The sequence below is a fragment of the Callithrix jacchus genome, chromosome 1, assembly GCF_049354715.1.
Source record: "Callithrix jacchus isolate 240 chromosome 1, calJac240_pri, whole genome shotgun sequence".
NCBI lineage: Eukaryota > Metazoa > Chordata > Mammalia > Primates > Cebidae > Callithrix > Callithrix jacchus.
The window spans coordinates 141,875,443-141,896,440 of NC_133502.1; the positions used below are offsets into that span (position 1 = coordinate 141,875,443).

Genomic DNA, 20,998 nt, shown 5'->3' on the forward strand with positions numbered 1-20,998 from the left:
TCCAGAACCATAGAGGATCCCAAGTACAAGTAGTTTCTAACATTTTTTTGAGCACGTACTATGCACTTGGCAGTACTTTGCATAGAATCATTAATCTTCACAATAACCCTATGAGATTTTCATTACAGGTGAGAAAGATGAACAGAGAGCCCATGTTTTTCAAGGTTATACAACCACACAGGAAGTGGGGGAACCAGGCAGTTTGCCTTCAGAGGACATGTTCTTAGCCACTTTGTTGTGCTTCCTGTCAAAGCACACTTCAAAGGAACCACTGCTATGTGGACCAGCACCTCCCTCACCACCTTGGGAATAGACATAGACAGGTAACCGGCCTGTAGCCATGGCACAGATTTCTTACCACTGCACAATTCACCCCGTCCACTCACCAAGCTCCCACACCTCTCCTCCCTGAGTTTTCACATGGGGTCCATCAGACTGAGAGCAACTTAATGTTATCCCAGCCCCTTGTCCTTGTCTCCAGGCTCAGTGAAGCTAAGCATTGGGACAGAAAAAGAGTCATAAAGGCTAGATGTCTGTGGGCCCTAATGAATGTTTCCCTGCCCTCAGTTCAGCAGTCCTGGCTGGAACTTTAGACACTCTGAGGACTGTTCCTCCCACCAACTGGCTGGGGCCTCGATTTTATACAAACCTACATCCACCTGGTCCTGCTCTGGCTGAAATGCATTTCCTCTTGATCCCTGGGGAGAGTCATTCCTTAAGAGAAGCAATGGCTACTAAATTTGCTAAACATGGAGTAGTGCTTTCTATCCCACTACTTCATCCTTTCTAAGGGTTGCCTGGAGGTTGACTTTGCTGAAACTCAGTTTCCTCAACTGTAAAATTTGTAGAACAGCCCCTATCCTGTCAGCTTCCTGGGCTGGTAATTGAGGAGTTTTGTAAGAGGATAGAGCTTTATAGACTGTAAGACACTGAGTGAGAAGCAAGGATTTCTGCTCCATCTGAAGGCTGTGAGTGTATAATCTCCACCCTCCCACAATCCCAGGCATAGCTGGGGGTACTATGATCAGCTCTGTCCAAAGTGCTGAAGTCACAGCCAAGCCCACTGAGGACCTTCAGTCCCTCCTTGTCCCACCTTTGAGTAAACATCAAGTTCAGAGATTTCCAAGCCCAAAGATTGCCCTAAAATTGAGAATGTATTGTCAACAATTTTTTTAATTTTATTTCAAGTATCTTTGTTTAAAATGAATATAGCTCTCCATTCAAAATTATAACAAGTACAGATAAACAAGAGGTGATTTAACAGCTCAGGGAGAAAAGAGTTTGTGGTCTTTTTTTTTTTTTTTAGATGGAGTTTTGCTTTTGTTGCCCAGGCTGGAATGCAATGGCGCATTATCGGCTCACCACAACCTCCGCCTCTTGGGTTCAAGTGATTCTCCTGTCTCAGCCTCCCAAGTAGCTAGGATTACAGGCATGTGCCACCATGTTCAGCTACTTTTTTGTATTTTTAGTAGAGATGGGGTTTCACCATGTTGGCCAGGATGGTCTCGATCTCTTTACCTCATGATCCACCCACCTCTGCCTCCCAAAGTTCTGGGATTACAGGCATGAGCCACAGTGCCCAGCCTCAAGCTTGTGGTCTTAACTCAGTATGGGTGAACAGTATGAGGTGGCTACCAAAAAACAAACAGGCTGGGCGCGGTGGCTCACGCCTGTAATCCAGCACTTTGGGAGGCCAAGGCTAGTGGATCACCTGAAGTCTGGAATTCAAGACCAGCCTGGCCAACATGGTGAAACCCCGTCTCTATTAAAAATACAAAAATTAGCCAGGTGCGGTGGTGCACACCTGTAGTCCCAGCTACTCAGGGGGCTGAGGCAGGAGAATCGCTTGAACCCGGGAGGCAGAGGTTGCAGTGAACCCAGATTGTGCCATTGCACTCCAGCCTGGGCAACAGAGTGAGACTCTGTCTCAAAAGAAAAAAAAAAACTGATGTAATCTGAGCCTATGTAGAAAGAAGTTCAGAGTCAGAGGAGGGAGGTTGGCCAGCTCATTTGTACCCTGCACCAGCTCTCCTGGAAAAAACTAATCAGAAAAAAAAAAAAAGAAACAACAGAAAAAAAAACATCAGAACTGGGCACCACAAACTGAAACCCATTCAGCGTAACATGATCTGATCTTAGTGGGTAGAATTGAAAAATGCAAGGGATGAACCCATGAAGGTATGAGTCCTGTAGAGAAGCAGATTTGAAGGACACGGATGGTGACGTTTGGCAGATGGGCCAATGAGGTCAATGTGGTCCCAAGGACAGAGATAAGATGAAATGTGAACACTGTGGAGGGCAGATTTCTGCTCTAGGACCAAACAGAACTGGTTACCAGGGAAGGCAGTGGAGCTTTATTAAGCGTGTGACAGAAATGCTGAGTTGAGGGTGGGGTCACTTCACTCCTCTTGAGACCTGAGATGCCAGCAAACAGTTAAGCACATTCTGTGCACGCCCAGCGCTGAGCCCAAGTGAGCCAGAAGGAAAAGATTCATGACTGTAAGGACCCACAAAACCCCAAAGTTTTGGCATTAAAAACGAGAATTTTTTTCAGTTCACAGGTGGGCTCTTGGATGCTTGCCTCTACAACCTGATGTTGCACGCCCTCTGCTGGTCATCCCTAACATTGCTCTCTCATCCCAAGGCAAAAAATCACTCACTCTGAACCCTTTTGGGGCTGGTCAGCATAGGTTCAGAACACACAAGCAGACGCCAGTGAGTATCAGAGTCAGATCCCTGGTAGTGTTCAGTTAGTTCAGTATAGGATCATAACTGAATCTGAAGATGAGTTTAAGTATTTGTATCAAAACTAGGGCTCATCAATATCTAGGAGGAGGGTTTAGGCAGAGGCTGGATTTGGGGAACTGTCTCTACCAGGACAATAACCAGGTTGTGTCTCAGGCTCAAGTCATAGTTGGGACTCAGTGTGGGACCAAAGTCTGAGCCTGGGTGTCAGCATGAAGCAGGTATCAGGTGAGACGCTCAGTCTGATCACAGGAGGAAGGCCATCTGCAGCCAAGGTAATGGATCAACATGGCATTCCTACACCCAGGAAAAAGCATCAGGTAATGAGTACCCAATCACTGGAGAACTCAAGAATAAGCAGGGAGACTGCCCAGGAGAGAGAGATGAGGAACAGAAGACAGAAGGAGGTAGTCACTCTTTTTTTTTTTTTTTTTTTTGAGAGGGAGTCTCTAGCCTGTTGCCCAGGATGGAGTGCAGTGGCACAATCTCAGCTCACTGCAACCTCCATCTCCTGGGTTCCAGCAATTCTCCTGCCTCAGCCTCCCAAGTAGCTGAGATTACAAGCATGCGCCACCAAGCCTGGCTAATTTTTTTTTGTATTTTAGTAGAGACGGAGGTAGTCACTAATTTGTAAGGTCCTCCCAACTTTAAGGATGGTGACAGGTAGGCCAAGGAGCCCCCTTTTCCTCAGTATTCTAGTATTCCAGTATTCTAGTTGTGGTTTCCTATTAAAACCCCCGCTCCTGTTCCCACGCACACACTAGTACTACCACATATAAATCATAGGTACAACTGGGGAGAGAGCGGCCCAAGGGCTAGTTCTGTCACTGCAGAGAGCTGGCAACTGTGGGGGTAGTCTTCCTTTCCCCCAGGATTCTCTGTTTCTACTGGCAACAGGGCCTGACAGCCTCCCACACCCAGATCTTAGCAACCATGGGAACCCCTGGCAACCGCTACCATGGTGACAAGACAGGGAACTGAGAACAGGCTGGGGGGCACTTCCTCTGCAGCCTTTGAGATGTGAGCAGGATAGGGGCTCCCTTCCCTATACAGTCTGGGAGGGAACATGTGCCTCTGTCTAAAACACCTCCTCACTGGCACCCACCCCCACCCCTGCCCACGGATTCCGGTTCCCTCAGGGTGAGGAAATGAGGGACATCTAGGGTTATGACGTCTCCAAGGGGAGGGAGGGTGAGTGGGGGCGTTTGGGACTGGCATGATCGCAGATGTGTGCATATGCTGGCAGACATTATGTCAACGTGTCAACAGCCACATACCTCATCCACTCTGTCATGTAGAGACATGCCCTCACAGTCATTTACTCACACATGTACACTGACCCAAAATCATTTACCTACAACATATAACAGAATTGGGCACACCACTACACAAAAATAACTACACAGATCCACTCTCATAAATCACATTACCAGTACTACACTACAAATAACTCCCAATCAGACTCAGATTTATAGATGCACTCGAAGTCCCAGCATTTGTGAACATGAAAAGTAATGGTTAACTTGATTAACTCAACCAAGTTAACCATTGGTTGGGTATAAACTACATGCCCAGCTCAGAACTAAGTGCACTACCTGCATTACCTTAATTAACCCTCTCAATAACCCCCTGAGGCGCTGATCCCCATTTACAAAGAAGGAGATGAGGTGTGAGTGTGGCCTGTAAGCTCACAGTGTCCATAGACTCCAGAACCACACTGTCTCAGTCCACACCACACTGAGCACCACACACTGTCATGGTCCATGTGACACTGAGCACCACAAACACCTGAGGCCCAGGACAATGGGACAAAGGGCAGAAACCTTGGACTAGGCAGACAATGGAGTCCATGCCATCAACACTTGAAGGCATAGTCCCACACCCTCAAAGGTCCAAGCCTACACTTTAGCATTAGCAGGGGCCAGGTAAAGGCTGGTGACTAAACTCTCTGCCTCCGTGTTGGCACAGGCAAGGCTGGAGGAGGCAAAAAAGACAGAACTGGAATAGGAAGAAGTAGAGCCACCCACAGCCTGGGCCCCACAAGTCTGGAGGTGGGAGAGTGAGAGCCCCCGGATCTGAGGAGCCAGCAGGGGTGCAGGGCCCCTCACCCCACCTCACCCATCTCTGTCACACCAGTCCATCCCTCCTTCCTCCCCTCCCCCTTCCTCATTCCACCCCACCCCATCTCTGTGCCTCATCCTTTCCTTGCTCACCCCTTCTTTCCTCATCCCTCACCCTGCCTCCCCGCCCCTCCTCAGCCCCTTTCCTCTCCCCTCCTTACTCCCACCCTATCTCTCCTCTGCCCCATGCCCCTCCCTTCCCCATCTTCCTCACCCCATCTCCCCCTCCTCTCTCCACCCATCCCCACCTCCCCTCTCTCAACCCCATCTCCCCAAATTTCTCATGCTCCTCTTTCCCCATATTCAACACCCCATCTCTGCTCCCCTCCTGGGCTCAACTCTGCCTCCTCTCCATCCTCCTCTCCCCCCAGGTCCCTTTCTTCCTCCACATCTCCTGCCCCTTTACCCTCGGGAGCCCCATAGTAACTCCTGGCACGAAGTCAGGTAGTGAAGAATCTGCAGACCTGACCCCAGGATCCCGGCCCCCTCCCTGCTCTGCTCTTGGCCCAGGTACTCAAGCCGCAGTTCCTAGCAAGGCCTCATGGGTGTCCAAACTCTCTCTCTGGGAAATAGGAAATAAAGAAGTAAAGGAGTGCTTCTGCCCTGACCCTTCCTTTATCATCAACCCCCCGGCACCCCCCTTCCCTCTTCACCCCCAGATTAACCCCCCCACCCCCACTCCCTCGAGCACAGATGGGCCTGGGAGACAGTGACGTGGGCGCCAGGCACCGTGTCTGCTCGAGCGGCGGCTTCCGCCGGCGACCGCCTCCGCATCCCCGCCTGCTCCTTGCATCGGGGACACTGGGGCTGAGATCTAATGACTTAATGGGGAGTGGGGGAGACTAGAGAGTCTAAGGATGTTAAGGAAGGGGATCATGGGGAGAGAGATGAAAGATTACAGGGGAGAGCTAGGATGGGGGAAATCAGGGGTGTAGAGAAAGGACCAAGAATGGGACAAGACAGATCACTGGGGGAAGACAGTAGATCAGATCCTCGAGGGCTAAGAAGGAAAGGGCTAAAACACAAGCACTCAAGGGGGAAGCAGGATGAGAGACTGATTAGAAAGGGGACTGAAATGGGGACCGCGGAGTCGCTGAGGAGGGGCGCGAGGATGAGGGGCTGTACAGAGGGTGGGCGGGAGAGACTCGTGGAGGCACCGGCCTGCGCAGAGCTATCCCCTTCCCTCACGGGAGAGGTCCGGAGGGCTTGGAAACCAGGGGTCCGTGAAGTCTGTTAGAGATTCCGTTAGGTCACGTCAGGCCACTGCGGGGTCAGGGTAAGGTAAAGCTAAATGAGGTCAGCTCGAAGTGGCTTCACCGTTGGCTGGAAGGCGAGTAAGAAGTGCTGACCTTTTGGCCCCGGTCCAGGGATTACACCTCCCAGAGTGCACTGTTCTCTCCCCCTACCCCCTCAATTAAGAAAAAAAAGAATGCACGGCCAACTGGTGGGTGCAGTTTTCCTTTAAGGTTGCCTTTGACGTCGCACGGGTTCCAGAAGGTTCTCCTGGGATTCGAGCAGTGGCCAGTACGTCCCACCTTCTCAACTCGGAGATTGGACTAATATAGTTGCCCCGGGCTCGGGTCTGAGTCTCAAGCACGAACCAATAAAATCAAAGGGCGAGCGGGGTTGCCGCCCTCTGTCTTTTTCACCAATGGCACGACGAGATGGCAAAGAGGCGTGGTTGAATGATCCCAGAGGGCGCCAATCAGATCCACACCAATCACTGCTTGGAATGTGTGCGCGTGTGGCCGGGTGACAGGGGCGGAGGATGGGCGGCTATCACCAAGCCGCTCGTTGAAAGCTGCCCAATCACAGCAGAGGCTGAGTTGAGTGACGGGTAGAAGGCTCAATGGGCGGCGCGGAGGCGGAGCCGTGGGGGGCGGGCTCCCGGTCCCGCTGTCGGCGGCCGGCGGGCAGGCGACTCCTGTCCCGGGTGGAGGCGGCTGAGCCGGAGCCGGGGGAGGGGGCAGCGACTGTCTCACGGACCACGGCGGCGCCCGCAGCTCCTCACCGGTGAGGGCGCCGAGCCAGGACTCGGGGGTCCCGGGAGAGGGGCGTCGCGAAGCCAGGGCTCCTGGTATCGGGGGGAGGAGGGGTTGGGACACTGAGGGCCAACTGCCGTAGGCTCTGCTGCCCTGTGGGTGCGGGGCCCCGGGGTCTGCAGGGTGTTCGGAGTCCGCGACCCGGGCTTGGCTGTCACAGGAGGCAGCGTCTGAGCCGGGGGAGGGGCGGGGAGGGGAGGGTCGGACCGGATTGGGTTCTGTGGGGCGGAGGCGTCCGTGAGCAGGCCAGCCAGCCAGCGCGGGTGACATCACCGACCACCCTCCCCCGCCCGAGCCCCCTCCCCTTCTCTCCGCGCCGCGCCTTTTGTCCCGGCCGAGCTTCGCTCTGCCCCGCCCATCCGCGAGGGAGGAGACTCCCGTCTGTGACTTCATTGAGTAGGTTCTTGGGGATTGGGGTCGGGTCCTCCCCAGGGAGAGGCGACAGGAGCTCACTGCCTCTCGGGCCCTCACAATCACACCTGTCACAGGTACACACACTGCCACTCACAAACACGCTTGCACTGCCAGCCTCACTGTCACACTGCCATACAACCGCTCACAGCCAGCCAGACACTGCTGCACCTGACAGCAGGTGGCCGTGGGTCCTGTCCCTTCACTCTCCACACCTGGGGATCAGGTCCGGCACCTGCTGCGCCAGACAGCCCTTGCTGGGCACGCGCCTCTGAGAGTCTGAGGAGGTGGCTTCCAGAGCTGCAACACTCCAGGCCGGCTCCGTGGAGCGATCAGAGGTGAGGGGCTTGGCTGGGCATGTTTAAGCGCACAGTGCTCTCCTGCCCACCCCCAGCAGCACCCCCACTACAGGCCCGAGGAGCTTTCCGGAGCTTCCCACACTCCTGGGGAGAAGACTTCTTAGCCAGCTTGATGTTTAAAATTCAGCTGGAGCCCTTAAAACTTCGAGCGTGGACGCTGAATGGGTTTGTAAAGTTTCGGTAAGTCCCTCCGGAGAAGGGCACTCATACCCATACCCAGTCAAACCCTTCACGTGGCCATCCCCTCCATTGCCTTCCTGCTTCCTCCACCTCATCCTCATCCCCTCCATGACATGCAGGAAGCCCCCTCCTGCCTTACTCTCATATCTGAATGAATTGCATCCCTTATCATTCCTCTCCTATCTCAAATCCTTTGGGCATCCATTTTCTACAGACATTTCCTCCAATATTTCAATTCTCCACACATTCATCCCTTTCAACCCATCATTAACCGGTTTTCCACCTCAGCCATTTCCATCTGTCACTCATCCCCCTCCATCAGTACCTCATTTTCTGTGTCAGCCATCTCCCCTCCCTGTACCTCAAAAGTCCCCCTCGCTATTTTCTCCCCATCTTTCTTTCCTGCCTCTACCTTAACATCCTCCTCATTCTTCTCCATCAAAGGCAGTGCCATGCCATGGGGATCCTTTGTCATTCCAACACGTGGCCTGTGGGTAGGGGGGAAGGGAAGGAGGGAGGAAAGCAGAAGGAGAAAAAGGAGGCAGAGCTGAAAGAGCTTGCCCTGTGTCTGTGGAGGCAAGAGATGTATGGGCCTAGAGCAGCCAGCAGGTGGGTACCATGGAGGAAGCTGGCTGGGTGTGGAGGTAATGCAGGGACAGCAAAAGGAGGTGGGTGGTTGGCGAGCTGTCCCACTGGCCCTCTGCCTGGAAGCTGCTCTAGTTCTCTGGGGGCACCCTCTTGGTGTGCTAGGGTTCCTTCCCAGTCCCAGGGAAAAGAAGGTGTGGGCTGAGGCAGAAATGGCAGACCACCCCCAGCTCCCTCTCAGACGGCTTTTGCTGCCATTTCTGAAAATGGCTGCCCCCTCCAGGCGCTCTTTCTTCTCAGCCTCCCCCAACCCCTGTCTCCCCCACAGATGTGACATGCTGGTGGGGGGCAATGGGGGAGTACCCGCCTATGTGGAGTCTTTTTCGTCAGAGAAAGGTGACTCCCAGAACCATGAGTCAACCCAGCCACCCGCAGCAGGCCCTGTGGGGGCAACAGTGAGGGCCATTGTCCCTGCCCACCTAGGGCCTTGGGTGCCTCCCCCTTACCCGTTTACAGCCCTCACTCCTGCCAGGACACCCTGTATACTTCCCTGCTGTGAAGCAGTCAGAGGCAGAAAAGCAGGCCTCAGCTGGGGCTGCCAGCCTAGGACATTGCTAGAAAGACTGGTTCTCCTGACCTTGGTGGGGTTTGGCCAGGTCTCAGAAGGGTGAGAATGGCTTCTGGCCATTCCTCTAGAGAGCTCTACCTACAGGAAAGAGCCCCTTCCCCTGATATCCACCACAGACACACCGATGGAGGAAGACTGAAATGGAAGAATTCGGGTTGTGCATTTTTTTTATAACAAATGCTTCTGCACCCACCTTAAAAGGGATCGTCAGAGGAATATGGGACTGACACTGGGCCCAATCCTAAACCACAGGGGTGGACTGGGGACATGGGGTGGGGCTAGGAATGGTATTAAGGAAATGGTGGTTGGTTAGTGCCCAATTGTCTCCTAACCACTGGGGTTTAGAAACTCCTGTCCCCAGGAAGCTTTTGTTCACTCACACTTGTGCTTAGGCAGCACAACCCTTGAAGTTTTGTGTGTAGATGCTGGGAAATGAGTAAAGGGAACTGTTGCCTCGATTGGGGGAAGGACAGTATCTCCCCCGATCCCCCCTTTCCCCCCTATCCGCCCCCTGCCCCCGCTAATGAGGGAGTTGGAAACAGCAGTTTCCAAAGGCTGTGAGTCACCCTGTGATCTGAGTCACACGTGAGCATCCTCAGAGGGGTGGGGGCAGGGAGGCCTGGGGTCTCCAGTGGCAGAGAAGACTCCAGACACCCATTCCCTGACTCAGTCTGGCTGGCCAGGACAGCTGGCGGAAGACCCAAGCCTGTTCCCAGTCCTGGGCCACTGCCCCAGCTGCCCTCAACCTGACATCATGCCTGAGGCATGGCGCAGGAGACCACGATGCTCAGGTGACCTCACCCATTACACTGACCTTCGCCAGCTCCTGTGCATGGGTTGCCCAGTCCATGGTGCCACCTCACTCAGCAGGGCCTCTCAGGGGTCCTCAGTCTGGCCCAAGGACCAGAGCCTCAGCCTAGCCCCAAGAAGTGGGCCACAACCTTCAGCTTCCTGCTGGGAAAACCCAGGAGGTGAGGACGGAATCACAGAATCCTAGAATGTCAGAGCCGGAAGAGATCATCTAGTCCAAATCTTTCGTTTTACAGATGGGGGACACAGGCCCACAGAACAGGCATGACCTGCTGAAGGTTACCCAGGGAGTCATTTAGGGATTGCAAGATCATAAGGAACAGGGCTGGGGCAGAAGACAAGAAGGCATCAAGTCTTGGCCCTGGGTTTCTTTCAGAAACAAGGAGACCAGTGCTGGTCCAGTGGCTGTGATGGGAAAAGATTATTACAAGATTCTTGGGATCCCATCGGGGGCCAATGAGGATGAGATCAAGAAAGCCTACCGGAAGATGGCCTTGAAGTACCACCCAGACAAGAATAAAGAACCCAGTGCTGAGGAGAAGTTTAAGGAGATTGCAGAGGCCTATGATGTGCTGAGTGACCCCAAGAAACGGGGCCTGTATGACCAGTATGGGGAGGAAGGTAAGAGGGCAGCACTCTAGCCCAATCCTGGACCCCTGTGCTTGGTGGGGGTCCTGGGTGCACCAGTTTTTGTAGCAGGGAACTGGAGGCTGTTGGAGGGGATGAGGGCGGCGAGGGTTTCTAACACTGCTACCCAGAGGAGAGAGGAGCCCACCCACGAACCAGCTCAGCTCACCATAGTTCTCCCTGCCTCTTTCTGCCCTTCTCCCTCCTCAGGTTCAGGCCTTAGAGAGGTCTGAAACAACAGCCAGGGGCCTTCCCTGCCCTTCTTTCCTTCCCAGCCTTATTAGTCCTGCCTGAAGTCTCTGCTGCTTCATTGGCTGATGGGGAAGGTTGGAGAGAGGGAGTGTGTAGCTTTCTGAGGACAGAGCATTTACATTCATCAGCATAAAAACCTGGCCCTTAAGCAGCCTGGGAATTAACTACCAGAGCTCTGAGCAGAAATGGTTGTCCCCTTCCCTCCCCCAGCCCTGCCTGCTTCTTGCCAGCAGAACAGACATGGAGCTTTTCGTCCCAGAGGAAGTGGCAAGGATCCAAGGGTGGAAAGGGAACCGAGGCTGGCATCTGACCCCCTCCCTGGGGTAGCTGGTGGCCACAGTGTAGGAGGCAGTAAAGGCCCAAATAAAGCCTCTGAGAGGGAGGCCCCTCCCAGAACATCCCACGGCCATGATGTAGCTGCTAATTCTGGGCCTGCCCGTCAGGGCTGCCTGCTACCCGCCAGCCACAGGCACCTGTCAGGCTATATTAAGAGACATTGTCACAGCTGAGGACTCTCCTTCCTAGGAAGAACTGTCCTTCCTCCCCAACAGTATCCACCTTTTTTGCACATTGTCCTCCTCTTCACCCTCCCCATCTATCCTCAAAACTAAATGGGCTAATCATATGTAGATAAGTTTATTTTCTTCCCCTCTTCCTGGCCTTGGGTTCCATATTCCTCTGTGCACTCTTGTCCTCCCAACGCCCTCTTCCTATTCTCCATGCTGCCGGTTCCTTCCATTCTTCCTGCTTACCTTCCAGACGTGCCAACTCCCAGATTTACCAGACACTGGCTGGAACCCCCCCCATATTCTCCAAGCTAAGACATATTTCTCTCTGGCATGGAGGGAGGGGAGGGATAGAAGTGGGAAAAAGGGAAGCAGTGCAGATACCATGCCACCATGTGACCTGTCTTGGAATTGCACTCATTTCTCCATTCAGCCTCACCTTTGTTTAGAAAGAAGGCAGTTGCTGGGAGAGCTCCCCTGAGATACTTCACCCTTTCTGCCTAAGTGAAGGGGTCCAGACACCAGGTCCTGATGCAGAGCCCCATCCCAGAAGGGGCCCCTGGGGATGTGGCATGGCCTTAAGGGTACCTCCATGGCCTGGGGAGGGAGAAGCAGCTTAGAAATGTTGGTTACATTTCTGTCCACCCTGCCCAATCCCATCTTTATAATAGCCATCTATTATAAAGCAGTTATATACACAGACTCTGTGTACAGCTCTGGCTAGGGACAAATTACTCACAGCTTAAAAAGGGGGTGGTAGTGGGAGAGCAGGAATCCTATAGAGAGAATTACCTCTTCCCGTCATCATTGGTCCAGCCTCCCTCCCTCTGTCATCAGCTCTGCCAGGCTGCTTGAACTTGCTTGATAATCAGCCCTTCGATAGAAGGAAAGAAGAGATCCTAGGTCTTGGGGGAGGGGTGAAGAGGCAGCTGCCACGAGTCCCTGAACTGTCTGCCACTTGGCCTCTCTAGTGAAATTCAAACCTACCCTTGTTGTCCCAGGAAATAAGAGGCTAAATTAGGCTCAGATCTTCATGATCAGTTAAAATTCTAGATAAATGGCCTCAAAGAGAAGGGTCTCTTTCCTAGTCTGGGCCTCACCCATAGTCTATGTATTCCGGAGCAGTTCTCAGTGTGAACCCTCTCCCCACATCCCCCACTACTGCCAGCACCCCCTCCTCTGCATGAAGGCTGCTCCAGGAATCTGAGTCCCTTAGACAAGACCCTACAGAGAGAGTAGATAAGGTCACCACCTGCCATGTGCCAGCCCATTCATGCATTTTAGTTGCTCAACATTAGGTGTGGGGTATGGTGTTCACTGTTGTATAACTCCAGGGAGCTCTGTTCCCATTGTAGTCTATGTCTGTACAATGTGTGAATGACACTCCCTAAAGTTGTGTAACACTGAGCAGAGTGTGGGAACAAAGCATTTGAAAACTTTTTCTAGAAAAATAGCTCTTCATCTCCAAGCTAATGGAGCTTCCCTGCTTTTTGAGGCCTCCTGATTTCCCATTTGAGCAGGAGTCAGGGAAAGAGGAAACATTGTTAGAAGCAGAGTGGAAGTGGTCTTCCTCCTGGGTAGGATCCCTACCCTATTTGTGACTGTTCACTTACCAGCCCCCCCGGTCACATCCTGTCTGATTGCCCCTTGTCCTGTATGTCTTTGGAGATAAGCAAAGATTTGGGAACCAGGTAGGTATGACTTGTAATATACCAGGCTATTCATTCAAGGCTGTGTGAGACATCTTTGGACCATGAGTATGTGGAAAAGATTACAGGCCTGGAAGTTACAGTCTCTAAGTCCTCTAGTCCTGGCTTTTCCAGCTATTGGATAAGCCAGCCTCTTTGAATCTCAAGTTGTGCATCGTTATTAAATATATAATCAGGAGTGGAAAATAATCTTGCCAGAAGCCTTTCTTTCTCTATTAGCCTGGCCCTCTCTGTGGGATTTAAAGGTTGCTTCTCTCTTCAGGCCTGTGAACTGGGAGCTAGCAGGCTGGGGGAAGATACTGGGATGGGGCCAGGATGAGCCATACTGCTCCTAACTTCTCCTCCCCTTTAGGCCTGAAGACCGGCGGTGGTACATCAGGTGGCTCCAGTGGCTCCTTTCACTACACCTTTCATGGGGACCCCCATGCCACCTTTGCTTCCTTCTTTGGTGGCTCCAACCCCTTCGATATCTTCTTTGCCAGCAGCCGCTCCACTCGGCCCTTCAGTGGCTTTGACCCAGATGACATGGATGTGGATGAAGATGAGGACCCATTTGGCGCCTTCGGCCGTTTTGGCTTCAATGGGCTGAGTAGGGGTCCAAGGCGAGCCCCAGAACCACTGTACCCTCGGCGCAAGGTGCAGGACCCCCCAGTGGTGCACGAGCTGCGGGTGTCCCTGGAGGAGATTTACCATGGCTCCACCAAGCGCATGAAGATTACGAGGCGGCGCCTCAACCCTGATGGGCGAACTGTGCGCACCGAGGACAAGATCCTGCACATTGTCATCAAGCGCGGCTGGAAGGAAGGCACCAAGATCACCTTCCCCAAAGAGGGCGACGCCACGCCTGATAACATCCCTGCTGACATTGTCTTTGTGCTCAAAGACAAGCCCCATGCACACTTCCGCCGAGATGGCACCAACGTGCTCTACAGTGCCCTGATCAGCCTCAAGGAGGTGGGGCCTAGTTAGCTGTGTGTGCCTGCTGGGGAGATTCCCTCTCTTCCCGCCAGCTGGCACATTCTTTCCCCACTTCAATCTGTTTCCTCCCTTCCCACTCATCTTACCCCACCTTTTCCTCACTTTCTGCTTCATCTTCCCCAGGCGCTGTGTGGCTGCACTGTGAACATTCCCACCATCGACGGCCGAGTGATCCCTTTGCCCTGCAATGATGTCATCAAGCCAGGCACCGTGAAGAGACTCCGTGGGGAGGGCCTTCCCTTCCCCAAAGTGCCCACTCAGCGGGGAGACCTCATTGTTGAGTTCAAAGTTCGCTTCCCAGACAGATTAACACCACAGACAAGACAAATCCTTAAGCAGCACCTACCCTGTTCCTAGGCTCTGCCCCAGACAGTCCAGAGTCTACCACAGCAATACCCCCAACACTCGCCCCACTCAATGTGCACCCAGCTTGATGTCCACTGGACACTGGCAACTTTTTCTAAAATGCAAAAAAAACCACTGGTTTTCAGGAAAATGTTCCTGTCCCTGACCCCTTTCAGAGCTGGGCTGCCTGGGGGGAGTGGGAGGGAGGTGGGGAAAGCTAGCCCAGGCCAGGGGTCAATGTTCATGTCACTAGCTTTGAATCCAGTTTCCACTGCAGTGGCTGGAAAGTGACCTGAGTGCTACTTGAAGATATGTAGAGATTCCTTATCCATGCCTGTACATAGCATGTCCTCCTCCCCTCTCAGCTTTGCTAATACCAGTCCCCTCCCTTCCCTTTGGCTTCCTGCTGCTGGGGGCAGAAGAGAATAGAAAGGACATTGCTGTCTCAGCCCCAACCCCAGGTCCACAGTGTCCAAGGTTATGACACACATATTCATGAACACGAAACACTCTTCTAGAGCTGTCTGTGCCTCTCTAGGAGAGAGGAGATGAGATAAGAAGGGAAGGTCCATAACCTGTGAGCAGGGAGGGACTTGAGCATGAGACACTTTTCATCTGGAGCAGAGGGGTGAGCTGGCCTCAGCAGCCTCTGCAACAGCTGCCCTGCCTATACCCACAGAGCTGGAGGTTCTATCCTCCCTGCTGCTCTCAGGAGTGTTCAAGGGTAGAGGGCAGGAAATAGGGCCTGAGGTATTAAGGCTAAGAGGTGGGGGCAGGGCCCATCTCCCAGCCTTCATCAAGAAGGGAAAGAGCTTTGGGGTCAGGTGGCAGCTATTCCTCACCAAGAGATTCAGGGTCACAGGTTTCTCCCCATACCTCTGAACTCAGGGCCTAGCCACCCCCAAACTTCCAAATCCCACTTTTGTGATATGTGAAGCTACTTATTTCTTACCCTTAGAGGCTGTGTGGGGAATTCCCGGCCCTTTTATGCCTGTGTGGCCCCACCCCATTCCCACAGTTGTATAAAGGTCATAGTGAAGGAGCTGGGGGAAGACTACTTTGGCCAGATCCTGGGGTGGGGTCTTTAGGTTTTCTCACTTTAACAAGCCCCTGTATGTTTTTATAGTAGTTTTTTTGTATTTTTTTGTAATGACAGTATTATGTAAAAAATAAAGTATTTTAAAAATATGGCATCTGAGCAGGAGCGACATACCTGGGATGGGGTTGGGTGACTAGGGCCACTGTCAACCTCCCTCCTGGGCCCTGGTCATCTTTGAGAAGCCCAAGCAGGCCCTCCATATAAGCTGAAGCTGACCCCTTCCTGTAAGCCTCCTGGGGTTTCTAAAACATAATATTCCAAACACAGCACAGACAGAAAGTACCACTCAGCTATTAGAAAAAACATCTATTTGGGAAGAAATAATAGATGGGCTAGCTAGTGTGAAAACAAATGATTTTCTTTTCTTGTCTAAATTTTCTCCCACTCAGATAAATTTTCCTTCTAGGAGAGGACAGAGGATTTTTTTTTTTTTTAAAAAAGACAGAGTCTTGCTCTGTCACCCAGGCTGGAGTGCAGTGATGTGATCTTGGTTCACTGCAGTCTCTGTCTCCTGGATTCAAGCGATTCTCCTGCCTCAGCCTCCTGAGTAGCTGGGATTACAGGCATGTACCACCACACCTGGCTCATTTTTGTTAGAGATGGGGTTTCACCATGCTGGCCAGGCTGGTCTCGAACTCTTGACCTCAAGTGATCCGCCTGCCTTGGCATCCCAAAGTGCTGGGATTACAAGTGTGAGCCACTGCTTCTGACAAGGATGAAGGACTTTCTGGCTGACTAGAAGAGACACATCCCCAAAGACAGAGCCTGGACATTGGAGAGGGTAGCCAAAGGTACCTGGTCTCCTTGGCCCATGCTGGTGGGGCCTGGCAGTGGAAACAGGCTCCCTGGGAAGCATTGAACACAGCAGCAAACCCTCAAATCTCACAGTTATCTGGGGATGTCTGTTCTGGCCTCTGACCTGCCTGTGTCTACTGAGACATCTCTGGCCCTCAGGACGTGAGTGGTGGCTGCATGAGGGGTACTTGTCCCTTTCCTGAGATCTGGGTAGGAAGGAGCCCTATAGTTGCAGAAATGCCCATCTGCAGGTTCTGCCTGGCCCTGTATGTCCTCCTGGGCTGACTTTCCTCTGAGCATAAAGCCCACGTCTTCTCCAGGATCAGGCCCATGACAGTCATGCCCTCCTGAGCACCAGGGTCCCCAGTACTATCCAGACAGATGACACTAACTGGCTTTTTTCCCAGAACAAAGACACTGAAGAAAAGCTCCTCATCCTTTCACCTGAGGTACTTTCGTACCTTCTTCGAAAGGAGGAAATGTGTAGAAACCAGGGGGTCTTGCTCACAATGGTATGTAATGCCCTGGCCTGGGCAGGGAGACACCCCCACCCTACATCCCCTACTCAATGCTCTCCTCCTTTTGGATTCCTAAGGTAGCCTCTCTCTTGACTTGTGGCTCAATTCTTGTCCAGGATCTTTCCTGAGGCCGGAAGATTTGGGATTCTAGTCCACTTGGCCAGACTGCTCACTCTGGCCTCTATGTAGACACACAAGACCTGGGAAATTACCATGCCCTGCTGAGCACACTCTTGGGTTAAGGTTTTTTTTTTTTTTTGAGACAGAGTTTCACTCTTGTCACCCAAGCTGGAGTACAATGGCACAATCTCAGCTCACTGCAATCTCCACCTCCCAGGTTCAAGCAATTTTCCTGCCTCAGCCTCCTGAGTAGCTGGGATTACCAGCATGCACCACCACACCTGGCTAATTTTTGTATTTTTTAGTTAGTAGAGACAGGTTTTCACCATGTTGGGCAGGCTGGTCTCAAACTCCTGACCTCAGGTAATCCGCCTGCCTCAGCCTCCCAAAGTGCTGAGATTACAGGTGTGACCCACCATGCCCAGCTAGGGATAGGATTTTGAGAGCCTAGAAGCAAGGCATCTGAGACAAAAATCCATTTCAATGGGAAAGTCCTCAGGCTGACTGCAACCTTACCTGCAATTTGAACCTTACCCTTCTTAGAAGCTGTGTGAGGGATTTCTGCTATTGTAATGCCTGTGTAACCACCCCTAGAGACACGTATGCCCACCTGCATGCACAGAGTTGTAGAAAAGTCAAGACAGTAAAAGAGCTGTGGGAGAGACTGGTTCAATCTGGTCCTGAGGGGGTGGGGTCTTTATTGGGTTTTCTTACATTGATAAGCCCCTGAATGTTTTTATAGTAGAGGGGTGTGCGTGTGTGTGTGTGTGTAATTTTGTAATGACAGTACTATGATAATCATTTGCTCATCTTGTATGACAGTAATATACTCCTTAAGGTTTGGCTATCCTGGATCTTGGGCAACCAGCATTCTTGGTTGGGGAGCTCTCCGTGGTCACTGGAACCCCTTGACTACTCAAATAGGCATTTACCTCCTGGACATCTTCCCACTGTGGCTTAAGGAGCTGAAGTCTCCTTGGACTTTCTACCTCTCTGACCTCTTTGGCTCTTAAAAAAAAATACCTAATCTCCAATATCCTTTCCCTAAAGAAAAAACTCTGAGAAGATGCTATGCTCTGTGGTGAGCCCCTTCTGACTCCAGGCACTGCTCCTCCATGGTCAGAGTCTGTTGGGACACAGTCTGCTCTCATCTGCTGCGTTTCTCCTGCCATTGTCTGACTTGTAGTGACTCTGGACTGCCTCTCTTAGCCCCCAAATAGTCCCACTCTGACATGACTTGTCCATGGAGAGGGTAAGAGAAGCTAAAAAGTTTATCTGCTCTCTTCATTGAACTCAGGGTTCTCTCGACTTCCTTGCTCACAGTTGAGGAGGCAGGGAAAGGACTTTCCAGAGTGCAGGCTGAATTTACTGTGATAAGCTTATCTCTTGATCTGCCTGTTTCTTTCAAGGAACTAAGCAACCTCAATTTAGCCATCCCTGAAATTTGGGTGGCTAAGGGGTAAAGGTGGACTTGGGAAAGGAGCCATAATTGGGCCTCTATCACCTTAAGGTTTATGGATTGAGAGACTTTAAGAGGTAAGCCCTATCTCTGCCATACTCAAAATCATACCACTTGGGCTTCTAGTGCCCATAGCACCTGCATCAAGAAAGGAAAGCTTCCAAGAGGTAGTTAGGCAGCTTTCCTGCACTGAGGGTGCCAAATTTCCAGTTTTCAAATAGGACTTCCCAGGAGGGATCAATGTATCATTGTCAGCAAGCCATGAACAATACACATCTGTAGGCCTTCTGTCCAAGTGAACTTTCAGGGTGTTTTCCAGTTGCTTCCACTCTAGGTTCTCTCTTGAACACATTTATAAGTCATTTCCTGACCCAAAAGCTCTTGGATCCTGTAGGCCAGGACCCACCAGTGCTACATGAGGCTCTTTCAAAAGTGGTGCTCTAGTTGGTTCCAAATATTGTTGGTTATAGGAAATTCTCTAGGAAGAATGGAAAATGGCACATAGTCTCAGGAGGCCAGGCTGTACTGAGCAAGATTGGGAGCTAGAAGACAAAATGATTCCTAAGATCTTTGAATTACAGAGAGTAAAAGCTAGAAGTTTTCAACAAATGTTGAGCTTCAATTGGAGTGAGAGACTATATATACTTTAATCTGGATCCTAGGAAAGGATACCCCAGAAGCCTTAATCTGGGGTGAAGAAGAAAGTAATAGGAGCAGGAATGAGGACTGAAGGTAAGCCCAAAGTAGGTGCTGGGATGAAACAGAGTTTGGGGCTGGGGGAGCAGTGGGGAAACTTTAGCCTGTATATAAACTGAAAAGTGAAAGTGGGCATTAGAGATTCTATTGACTAAAACAAAGAGAGACTCCAGTGCAAAATAATCACCAGAAACCAGGACAATAGCCACCAGGGCCTTACTGTGCAGAGGTGAGACTCTAGGAGAGATGGTTCCATCCCCCAAGATATTGGAATTTGGGAGCTGCTGAGGATGTGCAGCTGCTCCAATTTCTTTCATGCTCCACAGTGGTTGGGAGCCTATGTTGTCCTGTATGTCAGCAAGTGACTCTAAAATAGTTCCAGAAAAATATATGTATATATCCCTCCAACAAAGACTGGGAGACTCATTGGGTGCAATCATTTAATGAAACCTCTGTCTAGTCTTTGGCTAAGCTAGCCAAGCAGACACTTCAGGGGCCACACACAACCAAAAAAAATACAGAATTTACAGAATTAATTCAGTAAAGTCACCACACAAGCAAACAACAATGACAAAGAGCAACAACAAAGCTTAGAGGGAGGGGAGAATCTGATTTCTAGAAATGCCATATTATACTATTCTAAATGCCCAGTTTTCAACAACTATAAGACATGCAAAGAAAAAAGAAAATGGCCTATATACACACATGAGGGGGGAAAAAAAGCAATCAACAAAAAGTGACCCTGTGGAAACCCAAACATTATATTTACTAAAAAGACAATGCGTCAGCATTGAAAAAAAAATTTTCATAGATGCAGGGTCTCACTATGTTCCCTAAGTTGGTCTCAAACTCCTGGCTTCAAGCAATCCTCCCGCCTCAGGCTCCCAAAATGCTAGGATTACAGGTGTGAGTCACTGTGCCTAGCTAAATCTACTATTTAAAATATGGTTTTTAAAAAAAGAACAAAGAAAAATTCTGTCTAGGCCAAGCATAGTGGCTTATTCTAAATCCTAGGGTCTTGGGAGGCTGAGGCAGGTGAATTGCTTGAGGCTAGGATTTCAAGACCAGCCTGGGCAACATGGCAAGAGCCCATCTCTACAAATAAAATGAAATAATCAGCAGGGAATGGTGGTACCCACCTGTGGTCCCAGCTACACAGGAGTCTAAGGTGGAAAGACGGCTTGAGCCCAGGAGGTTGAGGCTGCAATGAGCCATATTCACACCACTGTGCTCCAGCCTAGATGACAAAGTGAGAACCTGTTGCCCAAAAAAAAGACTAAAAAGCTTAAGAGAAGTGTGGAAATAATGGCTCACTCAATAGAACTTATCAATAAGGAGGGATAAATTACTTTTTAAAATAACCAAATAGAAACCTTAAGGTTGAAAAGTATAAGTGAAGTAAAAAATTTGATAGGAGTTCAAAAGCAGAGTTGAGAAGGCAGAACAAAAATCAGTGAACTTGTAGGTAGGTCAACTGAGATTATCCAATTTCAGAAACAGAATGAAAAAAGTGAACAATGCCTATAAACCTGTGGAACACCCTCAAGTATAAGAACATAAAAATAAATAACAAAAGCCTGGCTGGGTGTGGTGTCTCACGCCTGTAATCCCAGCACTTTGAGAGGCTGAGGCGGGTAGATCATGAGGTCAAGAGATAAGACCATCCTGGCCGATATGATGAAAGCCTGTCTCTACTAAAAATACAAAAATTAGCTGGGCATGGTAGCACGTACCTGTAGTCCCAGTTACTTGGGAGGCTGAGGCAGGAGAATCACTTGCACCTGGAAAGCAGAGGTTGCAGTGAGCCGAAATCATGCCATTACACTCCAGTCTGGCAACAGAGCGAGACTTCATCTCAAAAAAAAAAAAAAAAAAAAGGCCGAGAAAGAGAAGGCATAAATATTTGAAGATATAATGTTTGAAAACTTCCCAAATTAGATTAATCTACACACCCAAAAAGCTCAATGAGCTCCAAGCAGGAGAAATAGCAAGAGATCAACACCTAGATACATCA

General features: G+C 50.9%; 2 protein-coding genes across 8 annotated transcripts; one reads left to right on the plus strand and one right to left on the minus strand.

Annotated features, from left to right (window-relative positions):
• Positions 1-3,158: 3,158 nt before the first annotated feature.
• On the minus strand, positions 3,159-12,135 carry LOC144582435 (uncharacterized). 2 transcript variants are annotated; one of them, XM_078371114.1, is made up of 4 exons: positions 12,058-12,135; positions 10,677-11,862; positions 9,885-10,021; positions 3,159-8,345 (listed from the first exon to the last, which is right to left on the minus strand). In XM_078371114.1, exon 4 carries the CDS (start codon positions 7,298-7,300, stop codon positions 6,455-6,457), a length of 846 nt encoding a protein of 281 aa, XP_078227240.1. In that variant the 5' UTR covers positions 7,301-8,345; positions 9,885-10,021; positions 10,677-11,862; positions 12,058-12,135; the 3' UTR covers positions 3,159-6,454. The 2 variants fall into 2 exon arrangements, with proteins under 2 accessions (XP_078227240.1, XP_078227247.1); XM_078371121.1 differs by lacking the exon at positions 10,677-11,862 and having other exon boundaries at positions 3,159-10,021.
• DNAJB5 (DnaJ heat shock protein family (Hsp40) member B5) lies at positions 6,740-15,483 on the plus strand. 6 transcript variants are annotated; one of them, XM_078371053.1, is made up of 5 exons: positions 6,740-6,878; positions 7,545-7,857; positions 10,257-10,501; positions 13,327-13,928; positions 14,076-15,483. In XM_078371053.1, exons 2-5 carry the CDS (start codon positions 7,676-7,678, stop codon positions 14,307-14,309), a joined length of 1,263 nt encoding a protein of 420 aa, XP_078227179.1. In that variant the 5' UTR covers positions 6,740-6,878; positions 7,545-7,675; the 3' UTR covers positions 14,310-15,483. The 6 variants fall into 6 exon arrangements, with proteins under 6 accessions (XP_078227179.1, XP_035106892.1, XP_008997028.2 ...); XM_035251001.3 differs by having other exon boundaries at positions 7,545-7,656; XM_008998780.5 differs by having other exon boundaries at positions 7,713-7,857.
• The last annotated feature ends 5,515 nt before the right edge of the window (positions 15,484-20,998 follow it).